This window comes from Centrocercus urophasianus, unplaced genomic scaffold, assembly GCF_019232065.1.
Source record: "Centrocercus urophasianus isolate 14NV4802_14NV808 unplaced genomic scaffold, USGS_Curo_1.0 seq_26, whole genome shotgun sequence".
Classification (NCBI taxonomy): domain Eukaryota; kingdom Metazoa; phylum Chordata; class Aves; order Galliformes; family Phasianidae; genus Centrocercus; species Centrocercus urophasianus.
In genome coordinates, this window is record NW_024884822.1 from 2636440 (window position 1) to 2651953 (window position 15514).

Consider the following 15514-nt stretch of genomic DNA (forward strand, 5'->3'; position numbering starts at 1 on the left):
GCGAGGCGCCGCGCGGGGCCCGGCTCGGCCGCCGCCGCCGCTCCTGAGTCCGCATCGGAAGAGCGAGGCCCGGCCCCGCCGCGCCGCTTTGCCGCCTCCGCCCTATCGGCAGAGGGGCAGGGCAGCCCGCGCCGCACCGCCCGCAGCCGCGCCATGAAGATCAAGGATGCCAAGAAGCCGTGTAAGGGCTGCGATCCGCGGGGACCGGGCGGTGGTTCGTTTTTCCCTAAGAGCGGCTTTAAAGCTCGCCTTTAAACAGCACCGTCACGCGTTAAGGAGAAACGTCGACTGCTGCGGGCTGGGTGCTGAGGAGGAGCTTCGGTGCCGGTCGGGGCTGCGGGAGCAGCGCGGAGGTCGCGGGGCGAGGATGGGCCGTTCGGTCCGTCGTGTCGTTGTAACGTGTCTGGAGCCCGGGGGCTTTGACTGCAGTCAGTTCGTTAGGCAGTGAACTTCAGAGTCATTGCGCAGATCTCTGCTCTCCTTGGTCGCGGTGCCTGAGGTGCAGCAGGCCTGCAGATGGAGCTTGGGCTCTGTGCTCAAGTGAGCCTGAAAACTGAGTTGGGCTCGTAACAGCCTTTTCGCCAAGTAATCTCTCATCAGACGCTGTGCGGCAGCTAGAGGCTCTAATCAACTGGACTGTTGTTGAGTCGGTATTTTCCTTTTAGAGGAAGCCATCGGAGCCAAATCTGATGTGGGGCAGAGTGGCTAACCATTGCTGAGCAGGAGGCCGTGGGTATGTTGATAGGAGCCTGATAGGAGCAGAGCTGAGCAGATTGACTGCCTATCTCTGCTTTCCCCTGCACTGATCAGTGCTGGAACCAGAGTGACTCAGTGCTGGATTTGTCCTAGCATTCAGGTGGGCAGGTTGGAGGCATCTGCTGTATTTCCGTTCCTGATGTCGATTCAGTGCCCAGGCACCTTGTTGTGGTCCTCCCTTAGAAGTCTTCATCTAGCTAATGCTGGTGCTGCTACGTTGTTGTGCTGAGTTTGTGGAATTTGGCTTCTGAGGTGGGCTCTCTTGAAAGAGGATGGCCAAGGGCCATTTAAGTTTCCTTGGAAGGTGATGGGAAGTGATAGGCATATTAAAGGAGGGCAGCAGAAGTTCAAATGGGGAAGAACTTCCACTGAGTAGTTGATGTAACGTTAGGAGGAGGTTACAAACTCTCCATTGCTAGAGTGTTCTTGAAGAAAGAGGTTTTAAAGTGTTGGCTAGACAAAGCTGTAGTTAAGGTTTCAGTTAACATTGCCCAGGCAGAGTTCCTGCTAGCATGAATGAGGCTGGTCGAGGTGATCTCAAAGGTCCTTTTCAACAAGCACTTTCATGATCGCTCTTCCAGGAAAGTCCGTATGAGGAAGAATGGCTGGCTCTTGTAAGAGGAACTTCCAAAGGTTACTTGAGGTGCAGGTGATAAATACGAGAGCTAAGCATCCTGCTGAACTGCCTTTGCTTGAGATCTGTCTAGAGAGATAACGTCCCACAGAAGTGGCCCAAGCGTTGTCCTGTTGCGGAAGTTCTCCCTTTCTACCTGGTACAGAAGAGGGAATGGAATCTATATATCTTGCTTGTAATTCATAATAAACCTTTTTCTGTCATTTATATAATACAAAGCAAAGCTTCTACACTTACAATTGTAACTAGCTGTTTGTAACTTCACTGGCATCTGTGAACAGCTCTCTTCATAAGTTGAGCATCTTAATTGTGCCAGTTTTTAATTACCTGCCAATTAATGTTTTCCTATCAGCTAGAGGAACGTGTTGTGTGAGCAAGAGAAAATAACTTAGAGGATGACTGTGTTGTGCCACTGCCGTCAGTTACAGTACGTAACGTGGTTTTCTCACAAGTGAGCACTGCAGTTTCTATGCCAAAATGTGCCATAATGACAACTTTAGGAACGAAGGTTACGTTGATCCTTCATTATCGGAAAAGAAAAATAGTTGAATCTTGTTTGAATGAGCGTGGGGGGTATAGAGTGGTTTGGGGGAGTGTTTATTGAGCGTGTGGCAGCACTTGAATGTGTAAATAGAGTTCCTTGTTGTTCTGTTGTACCTTTGGTCAGAGAAGTACTGATTCTCCATTCCTGTAAGATTTTTTGTTCGCGTCTTCCCTGTTAAAAAGTACAGTGCTGGTTTATTCTTTCACTGTCTCACAAAGCTGATCTGTCTGTTATCTCCGCAGCGTTTCCATGGTTTGGTATGGACATTGGGGGAACCTTGGTGAAACTGGCCTATTTCGAACCTATCGATATCACTGCAGAGGAGGAGCAGGAGGAAGTTGAAAGCCTGAAGAGCATCCGCAAGTATCTGACTTCCAACGTAGCCTACGGATCCACTGGCATTCGGGATGTCCACCTGGAGCTGAAAGACTTAACGATTTTCGGTCGGAGAGGAAACTTGCACTTTATTCGATTTCCAACTCATGATCTGCCTACTTTTATCCAAATGGGAAGGGATAAAAACTTCTCAACGCTGCATACGGTGCTCTGTGCCACGGGAGGCGGCGCTTACAAGTTTGAGGAAGACTTTCGCACAGTAGGTAGCCTGCCTTCCCCTCGTGCTGCTGCGGGAGGCGCTGCTGGTGGCAGGTTGGAAAAGCAGGGTTTGGAAAGATGCAGGGAGTGCTTGGAGATTCTTAACTGTTAGTTTATTTTTCAGTCATTAGCGTGGTCATTTAGAAATATGCTGTCTGACATAAAGGTACAGGTAGTTTTTTGGAGATTGGCCTTTTTCTAATCTGTAGTGGGTTTTTTCTTCTGATGGGATAATGCTTAAACCACTGAGGTTTGGGTTTTCTTTCTTGTGATGATAGGAATTTGGTGTTTATGGGTGTGTTTTGATGAAGTTAGTCCAGTGTGCTTTATTACAGATCTGTGACCAAGTGAATATCTCTAAGGCAGTCTTTCTCAGCAGCAGAGGGGATGGGATTTTCTTGACGTGTTTTGGCTCTTCTTCCCTTGACAGTCAAAATGGGTTATTTGTTTAGATGCAATTTCTGCCTGAAGGCATTTGTTCATAGCTGGGGGTCTCATCACTGTATCTGGTACAACACATCCTGATTTCAGAATAGCTGTAGATCTGTTGTAGTGGAGCAAAACTGCTTCATTATGTCAGACCCCACAAAAATATTTTGTTGGAGCAGTCCCTGGTCTGCTCAAGAGTGAAGCTTCACAAGCAGCCATGCTAGAGCAAGAAAAGCTGCGTGGAGCTTTGGGAAGAGAGGGGGACTGGCAGTGTTGTCATCTGGTACTGGTATTGGTCAGTGGCATGCGACCCGGTTGGTTGGCAGCTCCATGATCTGCACCAGGCTGCTGTCTGAAAGTGAGCTCATGCAGTTTAGAGATACACCCTCATATCCTACAGAATTTCTCACCTGTTTGGGTTTTTTTGTTTGTTTGTTTTAATAATCCTTGTTTTGCTAATAAAGATATGATGATGATAGGATGCTGTTTAGGTGTTTATCTTAGCCTTTGATCTGCTGATATTTTAGAGTAACTCTTTTCCTTCTGAGGTGAGAGCGAGCCCACAAGCACTGGGGAGGTGTGCAGATGAGTGTGTTTCACAGATGACACTTAGTGGGGCCTACAGGGTGTTTGCTGCCTGTGTGGGTTTTTTGTTGTTTTTTTTTTTTTAGGTTGGTGAAAAATGCTATGATTTTCTCAGTGGATGAATATCTGAATATCTCAAAAGTTAGCAATTCAAAAGTGTGACTAAAGCAGGTGTTTATACCGCCTGTCTTTAATGTGATCCTGAGACCTACGTTTATAGACTAATTTGTTGGTGGAGCTACTCAGAGTTTTACCTTTAGTGTTCTTCATTGGCATTGTAGTGGACTGGAAGTTTCTGAATTAGCCATCTGAGACAGCTTCTTGAAGCTAGGCAGTCCAAAGATATTCATGAATTGTGGCATATTTGAGTAATGTTTGAACAGATTGACACTGTCTTTTTTTTTTTTTTAAACAGATTGGAAACCTCCAGCTGCACAAACTGGATGAGCTTGACTGCCTTGTCAATGGCTTGCTGTACATAGACTCTGTCAGCTTCAATGGCCAGGCAGAGTGCTATTACTTTGAAAATGCCTCAGAACCCGAGCGATGCCAGAAGATGCCTTTTAACCTGCATGACCCGTATCCATTGCTGGTTGTTAACATTGGTTCAGGAGTCAGTATTTTATCAGTCCATTCCAAAGACAACTATAAGAGAGTAACTGGAACGAGGTAACTTAAATTCCCACGTTGGGGTGATTGCCCTATGGAACAGTGAGTCTTCTGCTTTCAGAGTTTTTCTTCTCTCCCTGGCTCTGTTATTCCTCCCTGCAGTACTGAAAATGCGTACCTTCAATTTACAGCTGCATTCATTGCAGCCCTTACCTGTATTTCTGTTATTGAGGAGATTGTAGCCCATATCTTATCTATTGTTATCCACTAGAACTGCACCATGAGTGAGTTTTATAGTTTGTCTTAAGTTTTGAATGCTGTTCTCTTGCTCCACAGAAGAATAAATATGTTCATGTGTATTTACTGGAAACAGTCAAGGATCAGTCAGTGGCCTGGTGGCTTTTCAGGGTGTTTCCTTCTCTGATTTCATTTTCCAGCAGATGTTTTGATAGTTAATGCCTATTTCTTAGCTCTTCTTGTGCAGCTAGCTTCTTGTACATTTCTTAGGTAATTGCTGAGTAATAACTGTTAATATAATGGACCTTGAACAAAGAGGGAGGCAACTTGATGTCTTGCTTCAAGAGCTTTGTTTTGTTAATCAGACGTAGTCTATGATAAAATAGTATTTAAAAGCAGCTGTTTTTCTTTATTAGTCTAGGTGGAGGAACCTTTCTTGGTTTATGCAGTTTGTTGACAGGCTGTGAAAGTTTTGAAGAAGCTTTGGAAATGGCGTCCAAAGGAGACAGCACACATGCTGACAAGCTGGTTCGAGATATTTATGGGGGAGACTATGAAAGATTTGGCTTGCCAGGATGGGCTGTGGCATCCAGGTAAGCAGTAGTTCCTTGATTGTTAGTTTTTAGGTCTTAATTTTTTCCCTCTCTTCTTGTAACACTGAAGTGCTTCAGTTTCAAATACAGGGCTTAAACTATTGATATTAAATAAAAGTTCTTTTTACAAAACTTACTGCAATCAAGTTACATTTGCTCTAAATTGAGGAGAATCATCATAAAAACATTTCTGACTCCGACCTGTCTTAGATCTGGCACAGTAGTAAAACGTGTAGCTGTGGAGTCATCTTTTCCTTTTTTTTAATTAAGGAGAAGTTATCTATTGCAGGTAGTAATGAGTATGTTCTTCTGATTTAGAACTCTGCATTTATACAACCTAAATATCGTTCTGTCAGCTGTTTGGTTCCAGAGGATTCACAAAATAAGCTCATCTCTTTCTTTCTACGTTTAGAAGAGAGGATTGGATAAATACTGTGAATGAGGAAGCAAGCGAGAGAAGTTAGACTGTTCATCAGTCAGACTTAGGCATTGACTTCATTCACAGTGCCTAGGGGTGCAGAATAGTTTTGCAAAGGATATGACTACTTCTGGCTGTGTGTGCTTCTTTGTGAAAGTCAGCTGTACACTAGGATTTGGCTGGGAGTTGTTACTGTAACAGCCCTTTAGTGTGAAGGAGTAAATACACATGCAGTAGTGTCAGTTGCAGCGTTACAAATTACTATATGTAACAGGGACTTGAAAGACAGCTTCTCATAAGCAAACATTAAGTGTAAGTTCTGTTGCAGCATAAAAACCACGTTCTGTAATTGCTTCAAAAGGACATGGAGCACTTTGTATTTACTGGGTTTTTTTCTTGTTCCAGTTTTGGGAACATGATCTACAAAGAGAAGAGAGAGACTGTTAGTAAAGAAGATCTTGCCAGAGCCATATTGGTCACCATCACCAATAACATTGGGTCCATTGCCCGGATGTGTGCAGTAAATGAGGTAAAACTTCCAATGAAGATTTTTTTTTAATTATAGTTCTATTATTTGCTTTCAGATTAAATGAGTGCCAAAGTGATGCATCTTTTCAAACCTTTACATATGTTCTCAAATGAAACAAAGAAATTTGTGTAGTAAAGAACTCAGAATTGGTTCATAATACTTTGGCAGTCTCTGTAGAAGGCTTACATGAGACTTCAAGCCCTGGAGCAGATGCTGAGGAGTCTGGAGCAAGCCTTAAAAGAGGCTATAGTGACCTTCACTATCCAGAACGCAGGAAAGAGCAAATCACAGCCATGCACAGCAGGAGGATGGGAGGATGTGGCCACAGTTTGCAGCAAAGGGAAATCTGATTGGTATTAGCACTGAAATGTGGACTTGGAGACACTACCTTGAGCAACTTGCAGTTAGACCTGCTTTAAGTGGCGACGTAGCCGACAACTTCCAGCAGTTCCTTCCAGCTGAAATTATTCTCTGACAAAAGCTCACAAAACACCTTACTTTTTGTTAAACATTGTTTTTAATTTTTACTAACGTGAGATTTGGAATTGTTTTGACACCTGCCTTCTTTGTGCTTGGTAGAGAGATGGTTTCTTGCCACCTTCAATTTCTCAAAGCTCAGTTTAATACACCTAGTGTAGACCTGTGAAAGAATACTGAATTTAAACATAGAATATATTTGGTGTGTCTAAACACCAGAGATTTCCTCGCTGATTATCAACAAACTTTAAATGAGGCAAGGTTTAGTAACGGCTTTCTTAGCTAAGTCTGAGAGCAACTGTATTTAGAGCTCTGCTTAGAATCTGTGGAGTGATAGTCTTAGAAATGTCAACAGCCTTCTTAGCTGCTCTGATCATTTTATGTAGATTTGGTTGATGTAGATCAACAAACTGGTATCGTGAGCTGATAATATGAAAAGATAAAAATTTGATTCAATTCATATTTCAGCTATAAGTAGAATTATGTCTGATTAGTTTACCTTAACAGAATGTTCTTGTCTTCACTGTGAACTAATCAGGATAGCAAAAAAATAGTAGCATCTTAGTCTTCTGGCTGTATGTGGAGTTGCCATACTGGTTTTTGTCACAGCCTGGATGCGAGTGTTCATCTAACACCCTTAATGCAATTAAGTTTTCCTTGCTTCTCTTTCTCATATCATTAAATCAGTGTTTAATGTTGCTTCCACTTTATGTCAGATGTATTTCAGTGAATGGGGAAAAGCACGTGTTTTTTACATCCTTACATTTAATTTGATTAAAATTCACAGCTCGTTTGCAGTATGTGTGTAGGTCTTAGCTTCATCTTACACTGACGTATATTGTGGTCTGAGGATGAAAAGAACATCTGTCTTGCTGCCTTCGGCTTCTTTACAGTGCTGCCTTGTTGCATATGGATCAAGCAGCATTGTACAGGGCTATGAAGGCACTGAGTCTTCTCTTCCAAATCCAAGTATTTTTGTCATTAAATTTCACTTCTGGTCTGGCTGGTTCTCTGGCTTAGTTACAGAGAATGCTTGCATAATTTGGAACACAGGTGCTACTCTGTAGGTTTAAGAGCTTTAATTCCTCAATGTTCTTTCTCCACAGGTGTTTTAATTGTGGAACAGGTTTCTTGCTTGAGATAGTGTTGTTTCATAGCTTCTGTGCTGAGCAGACTTAATCCTTTGCTGTTTTTCTGTTCTTTTTAGAAAATAAATAGAGTTGTGTTTGTTGGCAATTTTTTACGTGTGAATACTCTGTCAATGAAGCTTCTTGCGTATGCACTGGATTACTGGTCGAAAGGCCAGCTGAAGGCCTTGTTCCTAGAACATGAGGTATGCTGTAGTACGTTGATTGTTTTTCCACTAATTAAAAGTGCATGTATTAAGCAGCTGCACACTTAGTGTGATATCCTGAGACACTTCAGTAAATGTTGAAAATCAGACAGGATTTCTCAGACTGCATCGATTCTATGGGAACAGCTCTTTTAGCCAGGGAAGGAAGTGCTTCAGTCTGTGCAGGCCATTTTTGTTCATGCTACAGATTTCTCTGGGGAGGCACAAGAAATGTAAAGATTTGCACTACAGCCTTTAACTGTTTGTTTGGGTTTTTAGTAGTTTGTTCTCAATTAAACTTGAGCAGTCCTGAAAGTCCTCTTTGTTTTCTATCAAGATTGCTTTCATACCACCACAGATACTTGTTACGCTTTTTCTTCTAATGATTCTGCTCTCTCTGACTCATCTGCTTTGCAGCACCTTCTGCAGTTAGATCAGTATGTAATGCTGAAAGATCTGAACTGTGTTGGTTAACATACAGGCAGTTGGTGTCAGTCACAGGTCTGACAGCTGGGACATACAGCTTCTTGGCAAGGGGTGGCAATCTTTCTCCTCAGCTTGCTGATCTGCCACAATTAGATTTCTACCTCTTTGGTCAGTTCTCACAACACTTTTGTAGCTTATGGTGAGTCTGACAGTGGTCGGACTTCATGCCAGTATCTGCAGTAATAGCTCAATAATAAAGGTAAAATATTTGTCTCATAAAGCTCTAATGAGAAATATGACGGATAATATACTAAGTAGATGTTGTTCTTTCTGTAGCATTAGCCCACCAGATGCTTTGTTGTTAATGAAATATATATGAATGAAAGAGGATAATGTCATGACTGACCCTGAAATTTGTGTTTGTTTTGAACAGGGCTACTTTGGAGCTGTTGGTGCTCTTCTTGGGCTGCCTAATTTCAGTTGAGATACAAGAGGTCACTACACTGAACTATTTTCCACCTGAATGACACTTATTTTTGGCAATGGGAACTAAATCTGGGGAGGGGAAAAGGAAATAACAGATTTTCTGTAACTTTTTAAATTGAAAAAGTGATGAGCTACTGAATATTGCCATTATAAGGAAGCAGTTTTTTACTCTGTTGGGCATTCAAAAGTGAAATATTTGGGGATATCATTTGTGTTCATTAATTCATGTAGCCAATATTGAACTTTGAGTATGCAATACATCCTTGGAAAACAAGCTTCTGGAAGAAGGAATGCCAACCCTCTAAGTGCTCTGTACTAAAATATTGCCAGTTTCCTTCTGAGGCTTTAAGCCTATTTGTTTTGTGTATCATTGAACAAAAAATGATTTTTACTGGTTGTAATTCAGCATGAGCACAATTTCCCTTGAGTACACAACCTGAAAAACAGTATGGTAGTATCAACAAAATGAGGAGTCCATAGGCAATTGTTTCCCACAGTGGCAATAGTAATTAGGCTGTTTTCATGTGCAATGGAAGCATTATTAATGCTCTGTTTTCCAGTGGGAAGAGTAAAAACAGAAAATCAGCCAAAGCAGCAGAGTAAGCAGTTGATGTTTTAAAGGTTTTGTGAATATACATAGCTGCCCTCTTCGCTTATTTAAAGGTTTTCCTGATTTATTTTATTTTCCCTCTGGGATGTGACTTCCAAAAATAATGCTATCTATTCTGGGGGGTTTTCTTGGTGCTTCATAAATTCTGATGCTGTACATCGTAACCTGTATAGACACCACAGAGCCCGTGAGAGTCAAGTCCTCATCAAGTTGTCTGAAAATGGAACATTACGATTCTGATGCTTTGGCTCATCTGTATGGAGATTTGGGAATTTTTCTCTGCCATCCTGCTGTACTGAAAATCTGATTCCTCTGTAATTTTGTGAGTTAATCAGCCTCTAATTAGGCGTTCAATCTGGAAGATTCCTTGGTTGCTTTTGGATTTGAGAGTCTGTGCTCTGAAAGTTGCAGACAGCATCAGAGGTTGTATTGCAGTACTAGGAGTACAATATGTGGTGCACTCACAGTACGAACCGTTCATCAAGCTGTGGCCTTGGGATAAACTCCATACTGTAGAACTGATCTTTCAATATTTTTCCTGTGTACTTTTCAAATTTTCAGTTGTTATTATTGCAATAAGCATAGTCCTGAAGCAGGCGTGAGATCTTGGACTTGAAAGGAGATTATTGTGGACTAAAAAATACTCAAATTTATTATATGATTTTATAAGTGCCCGAGGAGCAACCGAAGTAGAACACATTTGTGTTGGGTTTCAGTGTGTTTTTAAAACTGATGATTGCTCAAGTATTCCACAGCATGGCTGCATTGTATTCACAGGCACACCCACCCAGTAGGTTTGACAGCTCAGTGTGCAGTTTTCAGTTGTCCTTCATTTAATTTCAGAGCCCCGTCATAACACTGCGAGGGGTTTTGTTGTTGTTCTTTCTGTGTTGCTTTTAAAAAGGAGACAAACTGTCTTGCTTTAAGAGTGCAGTAATTTAGAGTGGCTGCTTTGTTAAGCCCAATGCCGGGCTCATTGCTTTTCCTACTGCTCATCTCACGTTTCCATTGTGCTTGTTGTGATATTTCAAACTAGATGTTGAAAAATATATATACTCACAGTTCAACAAATCTACTGCTCTCCAAGCACTTCAGCAAATGGGTGAATATGGCTTTTGTAGTGTCCTGTAAGTACTATGCACCATTACTTTTAAGTTCTGATTGAGTATAGAAAGTGACCTCAATTTGGCTGCAGAACTTTAAAAAAAAAAAAAAAAAAGAAAGAAAAAATGAATTTTGTGATGTTTTGACAGCCTTCTGAAAATTTATTTTCCTTGCAAAGCAAAGTATTTTAAGGCACACTGCAGATTGATTAAAAACAGTCCTTTTAAACTATTTGATGCTGCTTCACTTCTCATGCTGCTACTGAAGCAGTAATTGGAAGTATCTATTATGTTTAACAAGAAGCACATGTAGGAAGGAGGTGGTTACTTAATGACCATGACCATGGTTAATTTAAACCGTTTGAAACTGCTATGACCTAAAATACATTTTTAAGGTTAATTGGGCAATTACAGAATAAATTAATGGAGTAATTATTGAATAGCAGTACTCTACAGAAACGACTGTGAGAATGAAGAGGCATGCTCTACCTCTGCTTTCCTTTTCTTTAGCTTGCAAAGAAACAACTGCTTCCTTTTGCTTGTTTTATCAGCACAATTGTTACTTCATTCCTTCAGGTTTTCAAGCCTGGCTGTGAAGCCCAGAGGTGCAGTATTTAAGCCCCATCTTTTGATGTGTCTCATTTTATCTCAACTTAGAGCTTGTTACTGGAGTCTCAAAGGTTGACTCTACCACCAGTATTGCTGGGCTTTGTAAGTAGTTGCAAGATAAGCCTTAAAGTCGTCTTACCTAAATTCTCCTCTGCATTAGCTAAAAAGGCTTGTATCTTTTATACAAATAACTCACATAACTTGCTTTTCACCAGTCTTTGCTGTTTACTTTCATGCTTGCTGTTTCTCTTCCACAAAGCTAACAGGTTCAAGCTGCTTTAGAGCAAATTGATTTAATGTACAGCAGTGGAGAATGTCTGGGGTTTTCTCAGGGCTACTTTTCTCAAGTAGAACTGCTTTAAAGGAAGGCTGTCTGATACTTCTAAAGCAAAACATCAAGTCATTTTGAATGTGTAATTGCTTTCAACTCAATCAGCCATGCAAGTGCCTTTTAAGTTGTTTGTATAATGCCAATTTTGATGGTACTACTTAATCCATGTGATTTCTTGACCAGTGTTGCTTATCAGATAATTTTATCAGCCATGGAGATGATTCCTTCAATCTAGTGTGGCTAGAGATGCCAGGAAAACTGTGTCAGCTTTTGGGCTGCCCACCTCCATAGCCCTTACCTTGGGGTGGTGCCTTTGCACTTCTGACTCTCTCTAGCTTGAGCTTTTTAACCATTCAACGCACAGTTTTATTCTATCTGTATCTCCCTAAAAATGTACTGGTTTTTATCCAGATGAGAAAATATATTAGATTTTTTTTTTTTCTGGCCAAAGAAATTTTTGATACAAGTCTATCCCAAGTTGATATGGCTGTTAACCTTCTTCACCATTCCAGTTCTACAAAGGGTAACAGCAGTTTGAACAAAAAGAGAACTTTTTCTACAATCCACTTTGAATATTTAATAAAGGTGAGTGAACGTATCTTAGCAGAGGTTTAAGTGTAAGTACTATTTAAATTTTTTTTTTTTTTATAAAGACTGAAAGTTGACAGTTCAGAGAGAAGCAACATTGGTATAGGTAGTCTGGTTTGGTCCAGATTTTAAAGGATATTTGGGTGTCTGCTGTACCTTCTGCAGATCTTTGCCTGTCTTTCCCCAGGTGAGCAAGCACCTGTGTGACTATCCTGACACATCATAGCATACTTCTGTATTTCAGAGTTGAGACAGCAGGATCTCACTCCTTCAATGCCACACTTGCTCCCAGCCTGCATATTAAGAACAAAAGTTCAGTTCTGGCTTCTCATAGTGGAATAAATGTTCCTTCAGTAGGGCTGTGACACGTCTGCTTGCATTTCAGTGTATTTGCAAGGTGATTATATTGCCTTTAAAGATTAATTACTAACGCTTTGTCTCTATCCAGTATAGGTCTTCAGGAAATTTCTACTTTCAAGTAAGTTGCAGTAGCTTCTCATTCTTAAATGTTTCAGAATAACAGTGAGGTTTTAACATCTGAAACTAACCAGTATCTTTACTTTCTGGAATAAATCCCTGCTTATTAAAGGTATCTAGATGGTATCTTACACGTTCAGTCTGTAACTTACACTAATGCCTGCATTCATTCAGACCGCATTTTAAACATCGCTTTCACGATTCACAATCTGGAAACAGGTTGGCTGTAATTCTGAGGCAACAGTTTGCTTGAGTTCAGAACAGAGCTCAGGATCAGCGTAGTTCTATTTAGCTGGTCAGCTTTTTATCCCAAGTCCATTTGCACATATCCCGAGGTTAGTTCTTTCCCTTGTCAGTGTCTTCCTAGTGCCAGGGATTTCTATATCCTTTTTCTAATTATTATTATATAGGCTTAAAAGACACTGAGTGTGTAATAGAGCTGTTCTTGGGTTAAAAACTTACCAGAAATACTGTGGGTCAGACTGGAAGTGTTTGACCAAGACCTATTGATTACAGTGCAGAGCTAGGAAGACACTTGACACATCTAGTTACTGTTTGATTTTAGTATTTAACACTTAACACAGTGAGAGGGAGAATAGTTCAGATCACTGTAAATAAAATGGACAAATTATTATTTTAAGTCCTCAGATGTGACCAAGGGAGACAAAAAAAAAACCACCACACTATTGCCCAGCATGGAGGGATAATTGTCCACTTGCATTCTTTGACTTCTGTTAATATATTCCAAATACATTGCCAGTATTCTGCCATTTGAGGTAGACTATTATTAATTCCTTGTATTAAAGCCTGCAAAAGAAGCCTGTTTAGTTACTTCTGTTTACTTCACACGTACAAAATATATTAAACCTTTGTAAAAATTTCACACTTTGTGAAAACATCTCAAAAGATGCTGTAATATAATTGTAATTATTTGTGTGCTAATGCAATTTGTTGGAGCAGTCTAAGTCAGCATAACTGAGTGCCAAGTCCTGCTCTCTTCAGTTACTGAAGTAGATAATAATCTGAAGTTGGGGCTGTTTGAAATAAGTGAGCAGGATTTGGCCTCGGCCTCCTGCCTGGGGAACACAATCATGCTACTTTGCATATTCCTGCTGGTGCTACATCACTTGTTGAAAGAGAAAAATTCTAACCAGAAATGGTCAATAACGTGTGTGTAGCCTGGTCCTTCTGAGAGACTTGAAACAGACAGGGTTTAGCTTCCCGTGCTGCTTTCTGTAGGGCTCCTGACATTCCGGTTGTGTTACGGTACGGATCATTTTCATTGCAGGATTTCAGTGTTACCTTCAGGCTTCTTTTGTCATTGTAACCTGTTATAAGCAGACAGCACCAACTAGAACAGGATCAGCATTTGTTTTCTGCTAAAACATCTAGAAAATCAGACATTCCTTTTAGCATGTGGGGAAGTTTTTGAAGAAATGCAGAAATGCCATTTAAAATGGGATGCATTAATTAGTCTCGTCTGTAAAATAAACTGGAATCTGGTGTATCAATTGCTAATCCATGCTATAAAATACTAGTGTTTCACCATTCCTCTAGCATCAGTTTGAGAGCATTGTAAATACAGACCTTGGAGGAGGTGTGTTAGTTCCAGGCTGTGCAGTACAAACAGTAATTATAAAGGTAGGGAACTAGTATTTTGAGAAATAATAAATCAGCAGCATCTAGAACATGGAAATTAGTGTTTTGATGTTATAGGATATAGAGGGCTTTTGATAATCTGCGCTTCTTTACATTTCTGATGAGTTTTGGCATTTTAACACTTGAGTATTTGATTTTTCCATTGACTTTCCTGTCATACACAGGCCTGCTAATGACCAATTGCTGTCTCCAGGTGTTTTAGATGCTTAGCAAAATGAGCAGGCAGATTTGTAAAATGCAAACCCCTTGTAGGATGGAAGTTCTCTCAAGAGCCATTTCGTTCAGTTGCCTTATTCTATGACATGCACTCATGTTATGTCTCCACTTTCTTTCTTGTTTACTGTTCTGACACTGAAGATGTGATAGAGAAATGTGCTACAAATTTTTATTCATAAATTACTGATTAATACCTTTGTGTCACCTGTTAATATAGCTTTGTAAATGATACCTTTATGCCATCTGTAATGCAGCTCTTGTAAATTGTTTAAATTATTTCTTTTTATAGATTCTCATTATTGAATGTACAGATTAGACCCTTTATTATGTCACTGAATAATTTCATTGGGCCCTAAATGTGGCCAAGGCTGTAAACCATCCCATCAAAACTGTAAATAACTCCTTACTGCTTGTTTGCATGAATGAAGTTTGCATTTCATTTACTTTGTCATCAGCCACCTCCTCTGTGATGGGCCTACTTTTTACAGTTCATTTTCCTGGTTTTATTAGCAGTCATTCTGTATGAATGTTGAAACAGTACTTAGTCTTTTCCTAATAAATAACTTGAAATTGTTTGTTGTTTGTTGGTCTTTGTGGGGTTTCTGGGTGGGCTTTTTCTTCCCTTAGCTCCTGGACTTGCTAAGATGGTTGATACTGAGGTCATTACATAACATTTCGTGTCGAGGAAAGGGACTGGCATGGTTTTCGTTGCTTCCTCTCCTTTAATAAAAGCATTCACTTTATATTTCTTAAATTCAGTTTGTTTTTAAAAACATTTCATGCCCTGAATAATTTTAGGCTTGCCTTCCAAATGAGCTTGGGAGCACATACTGTTACATGTACTCAAATCACTGAGAATTACATTTTCCTGTTGAATAAAATACACCATGTCTTTATAAGCTGTCATTTAGTCTCTCTTGAAGTTTTCTTTGTTTATGTTTTAATAAAGCCAAATTACACTGTCTTGAACAGGCAAGAAGTTTTCAGGACTGATGTTTGTGCCATGAAGCACTTCAGTAATTCATGTGATGGTCCTGGTGGGACAGGGATTGTGCTTCAGGGTTCATTTTACAAAGCTTTGAGCTCTCCCATCTCCAAGTCATAGTTTTAAATTGCCAAAGATGAAACTGGAAATGCCACGTTGTATCACATCTCCATGGACTGAAGAACTCAGCACCAAAGCCATGCAGAGAGAAGCTTGTAAGAAATACAGGTTATTCCACAAATTCGTGGTGTGTTGCTTAACCTGGAGTGCATTGTTTTTAATGCAG

General features: G+C 40.4%; 1 protein-coding gene across 2 annotated transcripts; it reads left to right on the plus strand.

Moving 5' to 3' along the window:
• Positions 1-87: 87 nt before the first annotated feature.
• PANK3 (pantothenate kinase 3) lies at positions 88-14818 on the plus strand. 2 transcript variants are annotated; one of them, XM_042826366.1, is made up of 7 exons: positions 88-181; positions 2177-2529; positions 3958-4211; positions 4805-4981; positions 5805-5928; positions 7613-7738; positions 8598-14818. In XM_042826366.1, the coding sequence occupies exons 1-7, from the start codon at positions 154-156 to the stop codon at positions 8646-8648; spliced, it is 1113 nt and encodes a 370-aa protein (XP_042682300.1). In that variant the 5' UTR covers positions 88-153; the 3' UTR covers positions 8649-14818. The 2 variants fall into 2 exon arrangements, with proteins under 2 accessions (XP_042682300.1, XP_042682301.1); XM_042826367.1 differs by lacking the exon at positions 88-181 and adding an exon at positions 1511-1529.
• Positions 14819-15514: the final 696 nt, after the last annotated feature.

What these genes read in the sequence shown, in the direction of transcription:
- PANK3 (XM_042826366.1), top strand. Translation starts at nt 154, where the DNA reads ATGAAGATCAAGGATGCCAAGAAGCCGT. An exon ending in GGATGGGCTGTGGCATCCAG is followed by an intron (nt 4,982 to 5,804) that starts GTAAGCAGTAGT and finishes TTCTTGTTCCAG; the next exon opens with TTTTGGGAACATGATCTACA. An exon ending in CCTTGTTCCTAGAACATGAG is followed by an intron (nt 7,739 to 8,597) that starts GTATGCTGTAGT and finishes TGTTTTGAACAG; the next exon opens with GGCTACTTTGGAGCTGTTGG.